This window comes from Genypterus blacodes, unplaced genomic scaffold, assembly GCF_046128005.1.
Source record: "Genypterus blacodes isolate CSIRO-AG114 ecotype Tasmania unplaced genomic scaffold, CSIRO-AGI_Gbla_v1 ptg000067l_1, whole genome shotgun sequence".
Taxonomy (NCBI): Eukaryota; Metazoa; Chordata; class Actinopteri; order Ophidiiformes; family Ophidiidae; genus Genypterus; species Genypterus blacodes.
The window spans coordinates 15,994,103-16,010,433 of record NW_027466879.1 but is presented as its reverse complement, the minus strand read 5'-3'; the positions used below and the strand labels follow the sequence as shown (position 1 = coordinate 16,010,433).

At 43.2% G+C, this 16,331-nt stretch overlaps 1 protein-coding gene across 1 annotated transcript in view; it reads left to right on the top strand.

Moving 5' to 3' along the window:
• The first annotated feature begins 9,190 nt into the window (after positions 1-9,190).
• mdga1 (MAM domain containing glycosylphosphatidylinositol anchor 1) overlaps positions 9,191-16,331 on the top strand; it is a 96,649-nt gene continuing 89,508 nt past the window's right edge. Inside the window, exon 1 of the mRNA XM_076156069.1 lies at positions 9,191-9,346. Coding sequence (XP_076012184.1) covers positions 9,191-9,346 — 156 coding nt within the window. The remainder of the gene's footprint in view (positions 9,347-16,331) is intronic.

Sequence of the window (16,331 nt, the reverse complement as noted above, 5' to 3'; positions counted from 1 at the left end):
AGGTACAAGCAACCAAATGCAGTTTCGCTGGACAACATGCAGGAGAAGCCGTACAACTATTTTTACAAGGATATTGTTTGTTGTACATTATAAAGCACTCTACCATGTGTTGATTTCCATAACAATAGCGCCGGCCAAATGGCGCCGCTCGTCTGACAAAAACGAGCGCGGAATATTTCGATGCTCATTATCAAGTCGAGTTGTTTTTAAACGAGACAGATTTATGGATTTGAGAGACAGTTGTTAACATGCATAATCGCTCCTCTTTCTTTCCCTCTCCTCTCCTCCCCACACCTCCACTCACAGTAATCAGCTGTTAAGACGCTGTACATCTAAAAACATATTTCACACCTCCAACACTGTGAATGATAAACAGTTAGCGGCTTTAGCATGGACTGAAAGTGTTACATTACACACTTAGCACGTCTAAAAATGCAAATACCAGGGAGGCGTTTGCATTTATTGGTCAATTGACCTGGCTTCTAAAATCATCCATGCGACACATTTGTATTTTTCACCCTGGTTGTCCGTGTGTGACTGTTCTTTAAGCATTTGGTGAAATTTTGATTTTGACATTGAATGAGGCTGTTGTGACAGTTTTGGATTATTGGTGAGTTATTGATCAGAAGAGCAGTATCCAGAACCCATATCGATATTCCGTCCACCAGAGCTGTTGTGATGTTTGTGACTTGGCTAGCTCGTCCACGCAGTCCGCACAGGCTGACTCAGCATTTCTGCCGAGTTAGCTGCTGTCTGCTGGAACCACAATGCTCACAATTGAACTTAACTCATCATCATCATCTTCTTCCTCTTCTTCTGCTACTGCTCAACTGTGGGATTGCCTGGAAGACAGAAAGGTGAACAAATGATTTAGGAAGAAATAAGCGATACGATGAAATCCTTACGTGGGCCAAGCTGCATTGTTTAAAGCAAGAAGCTACTTCAAAACTTCGTCTCTTGTCTCTCTGTCGGCTTCCATCCATTCACAGATCTCTCCCTCTGCTTGTCAGGACTAACATGGCTTCAGCCTCTGAGCCAGCAGTTCATTAAATCCCTGCCGCAGCTGAAGGGGCCGGCATGAAATGAAGTGTGACACATTAATGAACTATTATTTATCAATTAGCAAAATGGCTCTTGTGGTTCTGTGCGAAACCAATATCAATATCCAAAGTCTGGCTGTTTTCGACAAGAGAGTTTTTCATCTCAGATGTGAAGTCTGGGCCTCCCGTTGTCTCGCTCGCACCACTGTCATGCTTTTATTCTGTATCTCTCTCAATTTGTCACGCTCGACTTCTTTTTCTGAGTGTCTCTTTACGATTTACAGGTCGGAGCTTGTTAGGACCTCACCGGTTCAGCCTTTCCTCTCCTTCTGCCCGGCGCTCTGTCTCTGTCTGCCTCAGCATGTCTCTTTTTCTCTGTCGGAGACGCTCTTTGTCTGTCTCGCTCCCTCTCTCTCTCTGTCCATTTCAATTTTTCAATTTCGCCCACTTTATTGGCGCGGCTGTTAAAACATCTTGTCCCCGGTCTGCTTGTGAGGATCTTTCTTTCCCTCTTCTATCCCTTTCTCTCTCTCTCTCACACACACACATTCACACACAACTCTGCGGGCTATGACCTTTTATCCAAGCTTTTCCCCCCCTTTTTCGATTCTTTATCAACTGCCTTTCTTACCTCCTTCCTTCCTTCCACTTCAACCTGTGATGGCCACTCTGCTTTGTCCACTTCTCTGTTGTAGCCCCCCTGCTTACACACTGTTTTTTGTTAAGTGCACCTCTCTTTATGTGGTCAATGTGTGTGTGTGTGTGTAAGAGTCACCACAGTGCGGTGAAGCATTATGGTTGACCACGAGGCCAAGCTGACACTGAGACTCAGACGGATGATGTAGAGTGTGTGCTTGACCTCCACGCCACACTGCCCTGCCGTCACAGCTCTTCTCTTTCTTAAATACAGCACTTCATGTCTTTTGAGGCATTTGGTTCTTGTCCTCGTCTGGTCTGGTCTGGTCTCTTCTCTTCTCTTCTCTTCTCTTCTCTTCTCTTCTCTCTTCTCTTCTCTTCTCTTCTCCTCCTTTCCCCCCCTTCCACTCTTCTATCCACCAGATTTGTGAGTTTAAGTTCATACACAATTTGTATACAGAATATGATCTCAAACTCAGCACTCCCTACATTTTTTACAAACGGCGAATCACTTGCTCCCATCACTTCCTCTCATCTCTTCTCCAGTCCTTCCGTTTATCTCCTGTCATCTAAGCTTACCTTCATGATTTCACTGACAGCTTTTATGATGATACCAGGCATTATGTGTGTGTACAAAGGAGTGCATCGGAGTGCGCAGATAACCTGTTAGAAAGCTGAAAGATGAAACAGCAGGGGTCCACCGTTTGCCCTCCAGGGTGCCCCATTAAGCTCAACCTCACTCCCACTATTAAAAGATTTCAGCGAGGATAGGCCTTGAAAAATCCCCTGGTGAAGATTTCTAAGATGGAAATGAATTCATATCTTTGAGTGGTTGAAGATTACATTGAGCATTGAGATAACACAGCTAAATAGGATAGAGTACAACAGTAGAAATAGGTCCAATTGATGAAGATGTACCCCGAGCTTCAATCTTCTGTGGAATGTTTGAGTGAGAGCAGAATGGAAGTTTTTAACATTTGCTTCTTTTGTTGTTTTAAGCCAACACAACTTCAAAATTCTAACTGTAGTTTTAACAAGTTCAAAAAGAATCTGCAGAGAACCAGCTTTTCACATCAAACTTCGCTGAAAAGTACGTGTGTTGGTGTGTGTGTGTGTGTGTGTGTGTGTGTGTGTGTGTGTGTGTGTGTGTGTGTTTATACTTCTCCAGTGTGCACGTCTGTGTGTGAAGGCTTGGCTGTAATGAAGATATCAATATCCACTGCAGTAACTCTAACTGTACACAGATGTATCGTTCAGTTTCATAATGGGGGTGATTGAAGATCCTGTTTCTGCTGCTTTCCACAGAATCACATTAACTATTGGAGCATCAGGCAACATCGTCTTACAGTCCGGAATGTTTAACTTAATTAAGCCCATTCCCTGTGAATAGGGCCTCGGATGACAATACTGGGAAAGCGCAGGATTGTGATTCAGATCCCATTAAGGGCCGGTGGAGATGTCAAGGGCTTATCATTTATCATCACGTCCAGTCACCACGTCTCTTCCTTATAGCGTATTCACACCACAGGCTTCTTCAATGGCGCCCCCGCAAATTGAACATCGGTCACACAACACAACTTCTCTTTATTGTCTCTTCTTCTCCTCCCTTCTCTGCCTCCGCCTACTCCTTGCTCCCCCCCCCTCTGTCTGCCTGCGCCGCAGATCTAAGCCCTGACAGTGGTTTTCATCTCTTTGTCAGAACTCTCCCTTTCTTTATCTTTTCATCCGGGAAAAGCTCAAGTGCTGCTAACACAGTCCCACGGAAGAGGGCGAGTCATGTTTGACCGTGCTCTACAAACCTCCGATCACATCCCATCACCCCCGCACACATATACACACACACACACACAGGCACACACGTTTGTTTGACTGACTGACTGACTGACTGGCTTTCTGTGTGTGTGTATCTCCTCTTTTTGTCTTTGTGTTTCACGCAGCCGCTGTCCAATTAAATGATAGTGACCTGCTGCCTTTACACACACTTATTAACTGACAACTGAACTAAATATCCTTATGAATGCTGGGCTTCCTGATGCTCAGAGTTACAGTGTAGAGACACAGATCTGCATAACACAAAGTGTTTTGTGTATCAATCTAACTCCCATACTTTGTTTTAAGTGATACAATGTGTTAAAGAAGAAATTTAGGAACCCCAATTTGAATTCGATCACAAACTCATATTTTAATAGCCCGACAGAGTTCTTTCATAAAAGAAATGATGAAAGAAGTGAGAAAAATGCAACAGTTTTAGAGTTTTTATTAATATCATTTCTCAGGAGTATAACACATCAGAGAAAATAGGCAGAATCTCACACTGGCTTTAAAGGAAACTCAGTCACGATGAGGAGAAACCGGCTCAACAAATCCTCCTTTGAATGCTCTGTGCCTGCCAATAACCCATACTGAACAATATTTCAAAGGGAAGATTCACTGTCCTTGAATATGAAGCCTGCAGAGCTTCCTCGGAAACTGCTGCCCTGTCCATGCACCCCCACATTACAGAGCTCCTTCCCTCTATCCCCCCCTTCACTCTCTGTTGTAACACCTTTATCAGCACTATTAGCTGTCATTTGACACTTCTGTTGATTGTCTAATCTGTCACATACATACACTGAAATCGGCATGACAGACTCATTCCAAGATCTTTGAAAAGCAAACAACAGGGCTCCGGTCTTTGACTGTGTGTAGCGAGTGGTGTAAAATGTCAGATACAGTGTGGATTGTTATCATGGTCAATCATATAAGAAACAATGAGTGAGAGAGAGAGCGAGAGCGAGAGCGAGAGAGAGAGACATTATCCACTTCAGCCCAGATGGAAAAATGCTACAACACTGCCTGCTCATTTCTTGCTCAAGTGAGCTTTTCCTGGGAGCGAGCATGTCATGTAATACATACATATACAGTGACAGAGGTATTTAATCAAACATAGAAAAACATAAAACTTGAAAGGAAACACTGTTGAAAATGCTGAATTCATGTCTTACAGGACTTTTCTCCCTTTTATCTCAGTTTTGTTCGCACTGCTCAGTGTTTAGCTCCTCATCATTCCGTACAGCAATAATCTGAACACATTTCAGAATTGCGACATTTAAACAAATGCAATTTGTTGAACCAGATTTCCCAAGAATAGAATTAAGCATCTAACTGTGTGCTGAGGCGGTGAGTGAAGTCACCAAACCAGAGGTAACTGACATAGGCTCCTTTTATGTCTAACGGCCATTTAACAGTCAGGTTACCTTCAATCAAACCTTCAATCAAGCCCAAATTGAAAAGGACGTGGTCACAACATTGTATATTTGATTTTCCTCCATCCTGTCCGCAACAGAGAATCCTATTAAAACTCTGAGGTAGCATGAATCACCAGGACTTTTGGTCATCAGGTTTGTGAGACTGGGTGTGGGTGAAAGAGAGAGAGAGTGAGATGGAGAGAGATAAACGCCATGGGTTTCCAGGAATACTAAGGTTGAGGACTCAATGGCAAGGCCGCACATGGATTAGAGGAAGGCAGCATAATAACAAGACCCACAACAGAACATGCAAGGAAACGACAAATGCAGACAACCTCGGATAACAGATGAACTGGGAGAACTCAAAGACGAGCATAAAGCTATGCTCAGGGAATAAGGGGAGACTAAAGACAACCCGGAGGCAAGGCAGAGCAGAACAGGAACAAGAGTCAATTGAAACACAGAGATAAAACTAGACTGACATGGCAGAAAGGAACAAATCAGAACAGGGACCAGCGTCACAAGGAGAACAAACGGTCACAGACAGACCTGAACCAGGGAGAGGAGAACTGAGTGGAAGATGGCGACAGGTGACAGGAGGTGAGGGAAACATGAACAAAGGGAAACTAATCAGACAGGTGACACCAATGAGCAACCAATTAAGGGAAACAAAGGTAGGAAAACAGGAGATGATTTCAAAATAAAACAGGAAATGAACACAAAAGACAACAAAACAAAGGAGCGTGACAATTAATGTTTCTCTGGTTCAGATGACTTCCATATATTGCTCTTTGTCGATACAATCAGATTTCTCTCTTTGCTCCCCCCTCTCCAGTCATCATTTCCCTCCCTTTCCCTCTGTGTGGAGGAGTCCAGGAGGCTAAATGCTCTGCTGTGAGTGAATGAATGAACTGAGGCCCAGCTCATCTGCATGCATGAGCAGCTCTCATAAAGTAACTACACATATCAGTCATGCTCTGCGTGGCTTCGCCTTCAGCAGGATTGATGACCTTCTGTGGCGTTCCTCTGTCAAGATACGAGTGTGCCACACATCCGCCGACACAACCATACATGTACACTCGCATTTCAACAATGCACACACTTATTCACATTCCTTTTGAATCACGAGCACACACACACACACACACACACACACGCTGTTCAGTACTCTGTCAAGCTGTCACTGCGGCTTGACACACCTCCTGTCTCATCATTAGTTTTAGTGAGAGATGTTCTGTCCCCTTAACAAAAACAAACATGGCAGGTGGTGACAAATCAATTAATCACTATGCCGATAGTTATGCTTCACTTACAACTGATGCACATAAAAACGTCTCCGGAAGCTTCCGGTAATATGTGGTCAACACTTTCAATCAGCATTTCTTGGATTATTTTGGGTCAGGGAATGATCAGAGCAGATTTATTGATGTCAAAGTGGCAGATTTCTGTGAGTGATGATGGCCTGCATCACTTGTCAGTTCTGAGCAGGGCCGCTCAGTGTGGCAGTGTGTGTGTTACAGTGATAGCCTCTTGGTGTCCATGGCAAAGGCAGTGAGTGTGTGTGTTTGTGTGTGTGTTGGGGGACTCAGTGTTTTTCTTCAGTAAGCATCGCTGAGGGAGAACTGAGCTCCACCGTTTGTGTGTGCATTTGAAGCTAGCATAAATGTTTGCTTGTTTTAAAAACTTCTTGCCGGTTAGAGTTTGTACGTTTGGGCCAAGTTGGGAAACCATTTATCATTATTTTTTGTAACGCGTTTGCTGATGAATTACCATTCTTCATATAATGGATTACAATATACAGTATAAATCGTTTCACAGCTTTTGCAGAATAGGGAAAAAGGAGCTGTACACATAGATTTAGTTAATGTGAATTAGTGTTGTAATTTATATTATAATAATAGTATTAACAGTTTTATTTAGTGTTTGTGTTCGAATGTCACAATCCACCTGTGTGTGTGTGTGTGTGTGTGTGTGTGTGTGTGTGTGTGTGTGTGTGTGTGTGTGTGTGTGTGAGAAGAGAGAATGTAACAGAGTAACAGGTGGAGCTCTCTTGTTCTGTTTGCATCATTTCTTTGTTTTGCCCTCAGACACTTTCTTCTCCCTCTGGCCTCACTGTCAGCCTCCCTTCGTACCAAATTCGTCTCACTTCTGTCTCTGAGATTGAGTACTTTTATAAAGACTATAAGCATATAAGTCTCTTCTCTTTTTTCCTTGTCTATCACCTTTCCTTAATCTCCTGTCAATTGTATTATAAAGTCCCTGGTTGCATTGCTTTGCCTTTGTGTCCTCACCTTACCCCTTCTTTCTTTCTTTCAGTCTTTCTGACTCTGTGCTTGCCTCTGTTTGCTTCTCCTTCTCCTCCTTCTCTTTCGACTCTTCTCGCTCTGCCTTTGTCTTCTTCCTCCACCCTTTCTGTGCTGCTCTGCTGCTTTCTTGCCTCCTGCTTTCGGTGGTCTGTCAGACAGTAGAAGCAGCCAAGCTGCCGGAGGCGAGAGCAGCCAGAGGAGACGCTCTGTCCGACCTCCCTCCCCCTGTGGAGAAGCAAACTAATGCCAACATGCAAATAAGCTGTAAAGAGACAATCATTCACTGTTTATTTCACCTCTCAATCTGACCAGTGCACTTCTTCAACCAACGTTACTCCATTTGACATGTGATCCTTTCATAGTGTGGGGTTTCATGGGTTGTTAGGGGAGACATGCATGTGCAAATATGGGAAATGAAGGTAAATAAGATGTGCTCCCATGACCTTCAGTAAGCCACTTAACCTGTAATTGCTCCACTGAAGCAGCTCAGTGAGCAGGAGACTAATTCTAATGAACCCAGTTCCTCCGTATGAGGGTGTTTACAAGTATTAAAGTAATGTGAATTATTCCGAGAAACTGTTCTAGGTGAATACTTTTTTAAACAGAATTATCCCTTCAAGGGCTAAAATGCAATAAGATGGAAATTGGTCCAATCACGCATCTTCCATGTCCTGCAGAGAAGCATTTGTACTCTACCTTCCCACTCACATAATGTAGGAGTTTGATCAAATCTACCTCTCCATATTTCGTCCTTCTTCTTCTTCTCCACATCAGGCAACACTTTGCTTTAAAGAAATAAAAATATGTTGAGCTTAAGGCTGAAGAGGAGCAAGGTAGAGCTTTGAACAGCCTCTTCAAATGTAGACAAATGTACAGACAAGAGTGATATCTCTAGTGTGTGTGTGTGTGTGTGTGTGTGTGTGTGTGTGTGTGTGTGTGTGTGTGTGTGTGTGTGCTTTATAAGTTTATTTCTGACAAACTTTGAGTTGTATACTGTCAGCATTGCAATAGTTTTGTAAAATAAGTCATTTTGGTCTTGACTCACTCGAAACTGCAGGAATATTTAAGCATGACAGGAATATTAGTTGGACTACTTGGACTCACAAGGGGGCAAGCAAAGCTAAAATCAGAGGCCGCAATTTTGAAATCTTATTTTATGGTTACACCTAATTGATTTGTTTCCTGTCTGCTCACGAATAACAGATGTAAAGCAGCTCAGCAGCGCTCAGTCGATGTTGATCATATCATGGTGCTGCCCATCCTTTCACACCTCTCTCTGGGGTTTCACGCGGTCCTCTTTCACTGCCTCTCCCCTATCCCCTCTCCCCTCTCCACTCCCCCGGCCCTTCCCCCTTCACCACAGAGGCCATCTGAGCCACCTGGGGAGACTTTTATATGTGCCAGCACCCCAGGCGGGTCAGTGTTTTGCAGCGTTGTAGCCATCATGCAACTTGTATTCGTATCCAGCACTTTCCTTTGGATTGTAGACTTGAAAATGCCTATGATGATACAAGACTAGGTTATCATATATACCATCGAAAGCACTCATATACCGTCCCCTTCATGTCCCCAGTACATCATAACACCACTTCACCAATTCATGTGAGTTTTGATTTTATCAGTGCCGCTCAGCCCTACCCACTCTGGAAGAGACAAAATGTCTCTGAGAGTACAGGAATAGGAGTTTGACCTTGTCATGGCTGGAAAGACACCAAAGTTTCCGTTTTCCAATAAATATCTGTAGCCCTCATCAAACATCCACACACTCCAGCATTTTTGCAAAAGGACTTTTCATGCAGACACATGAGTAATGTGATATATTTGTTTTTCTGAGTCATCGACACTCGTACTAGCAGCTACACCCACAAGAGAATAACCTTTTTTTTCTGTTGCTGAGATGTTACTAAATATGCAATGTGATTTCTCTCTCCCTGTGTACATGTGTGTGTGTGTGTGGTGTGTGTGTGTGTGTGTCTCTGTCATGTGTCTGTGCACAGCTCCGGCCAATGCCCAGATCGTGCACTCAGGGGCTGCGTGTAACGTCAAAGATGACAACATCAGCGAGAGAATCTACACCATCAAAGAAGGAGACACACTTGTGCTGCAGTGTATAGTGAAAGGACACCCACGACCACAGGTAAGCAGCTAGACCACTCGCTGGGATAATTAACATACCTTAATGAAGAAGGTTTGACATTTACATCTAAGAGTTGGTAACAAAAAGGTTATTTAGCTTCAGTATGTGGATGTGCAAGAGTTAACTGAGCAATTCTAAGCCTGTGGCATAAAGAAGCTGCATTGATTTAAAATAAGCAAACATAAAGTCACACAAGGATCTGTGAGTTATGCAATATGGAGAAAATAGGCAAACCAGCAATGACTGTGATTAAATCCCCCCAGATGTGCATGGTCAGGTGTGTGAAGTTAAAAAGATACACCCTCTGACCATTTGGAGCTGACTCACACACATGAGCTGTTGCTGGTTTGTCACCGTGTTGGTCTCACATGTTAGATGATACCTTTGTTTTTTCACAGGAGCCATATTTCACAAATGTAGCAAAGCCTTAGGTCTTACCAAGCTGTTAGTGTCGGTAAAGCATCAACGGCTCCTAAATTTAGCAGAAATTGGATGGTGTGTATGGAGGTGTCGCTATCTTTGTGCACCCTTGTCAGAACAAAATAACGTCTGACAGCTGGTGATGTCCACTTGAGTGAGCATTAGGGCTAATTACACCTCATACCCTCTCACCAGCATGAAATAAATCACACCACTCTTCTGTGAGTCATTAGTAATGTGCACGGTGTCACCGGTCTTATCTGTTTTTCTCCGTAACATGATCCGCTCTGTTCCGCTGCGCCAGGCGGAGGCCTCACCTCACTGTACCTGGGTTTGGGGGACATCGATTTCCATTGGCTCTTGCTCAAGTCGCCAGTTTTGCAAAGAAAGCTTTCAGTATGTTAGGTATAAAATCAAATGTTCCCAACTGATCGTTAAATCTGCTCAGGCTCTATGAACAACTACCAACGTGCCTTTTAGCAAATATAATAATGCTTAGTGAAGCATAAAACTTGGGCCTGACCTAGTGTGTAGTTAATATATGGATCTTACATGGATCATTCTCCACAAAAAGGGCAATATACCGTATTATTGTATGCTGGTCTACTCCAACCTTCCACTGAAATGAAAAGGAAAGCTGCCACACACCAGTGTTTACTGTGTCATATGGGCTAGGGTGGAGAGTTTGACTCTGGCTGCTGAGAAGATGAGTTGATATAACAGGGCACAACCTGGATTAATGTTACATAAAGACAGATGCCTTGTATGTGTCCGTCTGTGGGTACACACACACACACACACACACACACACACACACACACACACAAAAAGCAATAGATTTGTCTTGTTTCCTTCCCACAGAATTGAGGATCTGGAAATAGTGTATGCATATATGTGTGTGTGTGTGTGTGTGCGTGCGTGCGTGCGTGCGTGCGTGCGTGCGTGCGTGCGTGCGTGCGTGCGTGCGTGCGTGCGTGCGTGCGTGTGTGTGTGCACGCGCATACCTTTTTGAACCAGAAATGAAATGATCTGAGATGACTGAACAGTGGGGTTGTGTGTATTTGTGTGGGTGTGTGTGAGATGGAAAAGAAGCGGTGTTAGTCACAGGTACATGTCCACTGGCATCAGATCAACATAAATACAACAGAGCCTGCATCCCACCTTTTATTTTGTTTGACTGGTATTTATATGTACAGTGTTTCTCTGTGTGTAGGAGAACTGCAGTTTGTAATTATGTACACTTATGTCGGCTGAACCTGCTGCAGCTGTTACATTTCTGGAACAATCATGTTTTACATGTCCCACCCCCGAAACACACACACACACACACACACACACACACACACACACACACACACACACACACACACACACACACACACAGGCAAATACTGGCTGTGGCTAAGAAAAAAAATGTAATCGAAACATGAAATAAATCATTTATTTACACCAGTACTGCAGTAATAATAATCATTTTGATAAAAATGTAGTTTACAAAATGCACTTCACGGTTTCTTTCCCCTGAAGCAGTTTCAGCATGAAGCACAAAGCGTCAGTGATTGTTTGGCCGCTGTGTCGTAGGTGGGAGTGTATTTTGAATATTGATGACATTGTTCATGTTGTCAGACTATGAAAAACATTCTTTATTATATACACAAGTATCACCTCTGGCAAAGAAACATTGTGCGTATGTGTATGTGTGTTTATGAGCAAATGGTATATTCAGACACAGACGCAAGAGCAAACAAAGGCAGATAGATGAGCAGAGACAAGAGAACAGATCCAGCCTATGCAGACTTGTCACAGAGAATAAAACATCTGAGACGCTATAATGCCCTTGGAGAGGAGAGCAAGAGGAAACTTATTATCTAAATCAAATCAAGCTCAGGAAGACAAAGATGGAGGTGGAGATGTCACTTTCAGGGTCGCGTGTGAGCGCCACCTGTGCACCATGTAAGGACCAACACACACCTTCACCAGGACCTTCTTAGTAACAGCACAGGAAGTAAAAAATGTAATCAAATATATTTAAAACAATGATCAATTGAATCATATTTTAATAAGGCTCAGGTTCAAACCTCTGCACCATAGATTTATTGCATTTACTGGAGCTTGTGACTTCAGGCTTTGATCAGATCTTACTTAGTGAGTAAGTTCATTCATGTAGAACACATTTGAGTGTGTGTGCAGGTTGTCAAGTCAAAAAGTAAGAAACAAATAACCTCAGTATTTTACGTTTCTTTTTGGCATTTTGGTTATAAATGGAATGTAAACACATAAACTTTGCCAGTGAAGGAAGCTTTAATGTTGTTGTAGGGTTATTTATGTCTTATATTCCTCAAAGTTACGAGTTTGATATTTTAAAAGGTCAAAAAATGAAAGAGGTCAGTGCGACAGAGTGGCAAATCTTTAAAGGCCCGTATCTCAAAATGGGTGTGGACTTTGGAATACGGCTAAGACTACTCATTATTAATAACACCACAAATCCTATTATCCTTTGTAGTTTCTCAGGGTTCCACTTAGTTGCTTGTTGCATCTATTAGGGTTTAAATCCGAGGCCCTCACAGGTGAAAGACATTAGCAAAATAAACTCCCGTTGACCAAGTCCTGATGACACATTCCTGAGTTCGTACAAGGTTGCCATATTTCTCAGATGGCAAATATTGTAGTAGAAATGCACTATGTGAACCTTGAACACATTTGAACCTGCTACCTGATAAGAGTATACACTCACACACACACGGAGGGAGAGAGCAAGAGAGAGAGGGAGAGAGAAAGGCAGTAGATTATAGCATCAAGATAAAACAGTATGAGGACAATGTGAGAGAAATGGAATGATGAGATTATGGTGCACTAGGGGAAATGATGAAGTGATAAAGAGATGGAGCGATAGAGAGGGAAATGGTTGATGTTTATCGTGATAGCAGGAATCAGAAAGATTCAAAGTCAAGATAATTGTGTGTGTGTGTGTGTGAGCTTTACTGTGTTTATCTCGACTTGTTAGACGTCATACTCACATGTACGATGCAATTACTAACAAATGACACACGCCAGAGAACAGGACTGGAGCGGAGATAATTGGAAGATAATCGATCATTGATAGTAAATTTGGACGTCCCTGAAGGTTTTTGTGTCCTCATCAGGGCCTGCATGACCTTGTCCCGCGTCTTCACCCATTTGTCTCCCTTTGCCTTTGTCCCTCTTGACTGATTACCGGCTGTCGGAATGTGAAAGGACACAATTTTCCCGATCTTCCAATGACCACCCACCATAATGAGCATACCACAGAATGGAATAGGATAGAAGAGTATAGAGGCAAACAGTGAATGTGCTGACCTCTATCCTGATGTGTGTTGTTTGAGGAGCACACTGCAGCATTCTGCCCTCCCGTCCCACCGGGCTTACAGAGTTTCCGCTGTGCTCCATCGGCTGTATTGATAACCTGATCCCTGTCACCTCAGCTCTCCTTCATCCAGCGCCATTGTGTTTCCATGCCTCCTCTTCCTCACACACAGGGATTCCTTTTTGCACTGTTGTGGCGAGGTTGCACTTTGCAGCCTTTTCGAAACAAAATACACAAAGTCTTTCTCAGAGCAGAGGTGAAATACACCCAAACATGTGATGCTTTGTCTGGGAGGAAATGTCAGCTTTGGCAGCGCTGCACGTTGTCGTCGAGGGCTGTTCACATGGTTTACTTTTGGTTACTGGCTTCTTCTCAGGCTGAGACACACATCCATGCCAGTGTGTGTTCAATCTGCTGGATGGAGTATTTTTAATATTTTATTGCCAAATTGCACTCATCAGAGAAAATGTTGGGTATGTGTCTTTCCACATTCCAAAAACAAGCATTGTTGTGAAAACGCTGTCACCCCAAAACAAACTGCTCAGTATCTCCAAACCTCAGAATACCTTACAGTATACTACAAAAGCAATACTTTAACTGTATCCATACTGCCAAATAGGATATGATATGTTATATATATTATTTAATTGTAGAATGGGAGTCCTCAATCTTTGGAGTATTCATGAAGCCAAGTGAACCATGGCTCAGTTTGCCGTGAAGCATGTGTTGGCCTGAACGATGCGTCCCGCTCACGTCACTGTCATCACTTATGGATACATTCCAAGTTTACGGCGATGGTCCTGATAATGCATTTCCCCCGCAGAGAACCAACAGATATGAATAGACGGCATTTTAATATATTTAACAAGGAACGCATTCACCGAAGAACAGACAGCTCTTTAAAAACATTAGCACTTTATACATTATTGATCGGGTAAGATGTTACATTTCAGAAGCTTTTATCTGCGCCTGGTTTTCCAGCTTGGGGAGAGTCGCCGGCGTCCCACATTCCGATGGTCGTGTACAAGATCAGAGGAAGATCTGATTTGCACTGGATTTTTGAACTTTCAATCTTAATGTATTGGAAAGACGTGTGTGATTTGGAACGTTTTGCCTTTGTATGGTGAGAGGATGGAGATCTTCATCTACCTCTCTCTCTCTCCCTCTCTCTCTCTCTCTCTCTATCTCTCTCTCTCCCTCTCTCTCTCTTTTTTTTTCTCTCTCTCTCTCGCTTCTCTGAGGGAGGATCCAATTTAGCCGTGTGAGCCCGGCCCAGTAAATGGCTGCTTTACCGAGAATGAGTCTGATTGAGGATTTATCCAATCCTTTATCAAGACTGATTGTTTACCTTTGGCTGGGCTGGATTGGATTGAAAATGGAGCTCTCACCCAGATCCATACAGAGTAGAGAGAAATCTAATCATTTCTCTTGCTGTCCGTCTTTCTTTGTCTTTCTCTCTTTCCTCCCTTTTTTGTTTCAACCTTCTTCCCTTCTTCCGTTTCCTTGTTTTTGTTTCCTCCTGGTCTTTCCACTCCTTCTTCCGTATCTCAACCCTCTCCACCTCTCCTAATTCTGCCTCCCTTGCCTCTTGCATCGTTCAAGTTAACTGCAAGGGCAGCGGAGCTTTTAGTTAACAAAGCACTGTAGCTCACAAAGAGTGTTAGCTGTACACACACACACACACACACCTTCTTGGAGAACACAATAGGTGGGTAAATGGTTTTTCTGAAAGTGATTCCTACCTCCTTATTATTTATTCATGGGTCTCCTGGTCACTGCAACCTTGAGACCAGTGTGTGTGTGTGTGTGTGCGTTTGTGTGTGAGACAGGGGAGAGAGACAGAGATGAATTCTGTGTAGAGAGCCATAGAGGAAAGCAAAAGTAGAGAGGTGGAGGAATGAAAGACGCGGGCGGAGGGGTGGAGGAGGAGGTGGAGGGGGTTGCGGTCTGGAATATGGGTTTGGATTTCTGTCCTTGAGGGGTGAGTGGTAGGCGATCGATAGTGAGGCTGAAAGCAAGGCCGATCAGGTGGCATCACGAGGCTTCACAGGCACTCAGTGGGAACACGACCTAGACACGGACAAGGTCACTGCCTGACCCTAACTGTTTGAAATGAGGAAGGATCAAGAAGGGAGAAGAGGAAGATCGAAATAGTTGGAAAGTTCAAGATGAGGAGATGAGACATGGCACTGAAAGTTTGACTGGAAACTGAATTATTTGTTTACTCAGGGTTTTTCGGCAACGGATTGAAGAAGATGGATACAGAAGATAATATATGGAAGAATATACTGTATGGAGATGTGGTAAACAAGCGGCTTCCAGTGTTTTTGAGCCTTTTTCATGAAACGACTTCCGTTCAAAACTTCTTTAGAGCCTCTGAGAAGAAACCAGACTTTTCTGTTCTTTACACCCACAACCATACACATTAGATTACGGAATGTGAGCAAAACAGACAAAGATATGAGGATACATTCTATTCTTTCGTTGTGTGTGCGTGTGTGTGTGTGTGTTTTTGTGTTGTTTGTCAGACAGTAGTATTTTCCTCGTGTGTGTTTGGTCGTGTAACAAATTACACGACCAAAAGAGAGACATTTTTCTTGATCTAATAACATTACTGCCTAATGAGAAAGATTTTTCATTGATATTTCTGTAATACTTTTGAATAAATTGACAAAACTCCTCCCCTCAAAAACTGCACCACCCCAGGATTTGAACCAGCACCCAAATTTGAGTTCATTGTGGCACTGATGATGGGTTGAGGCTTCAGAGGGAATACATGTTCTATTTGATGTTCACTTATCAGGCCTATAGACATTTGAATGGACCCATATGGATCCATGGAGACATGTTGAGAAGTTTAGTTCAATACAAACACGTTCACTGTCGCCTCGGTAACACATGTTTCGGTGAAAATTGTATTTATCCTATTATTACCCAGTTGTCTTATCACATCAGTTCTTCAGCTGACGTCAACCCACGTAGTAGGTGAGAGAATGTTACCAATATATACGCGCAGGGTGTTATAAGGACAATAGAAGAGAGAGACAGGGAGAGAGAGAGAGGGAGAGAGAGAGAGAGCGAGAGAGAGAGAGAGAGAGAGAGAGAGGGAGTGAGAGAGAGAGAGCGAGAGAAAAGCTTAATATTGCTTCTGATGAGCCTTGCCACTTCTGTACCTTGTCTGAATGTTTGAGTGTCTCTGGAGTGTCTGCTGCCGTGGTAACA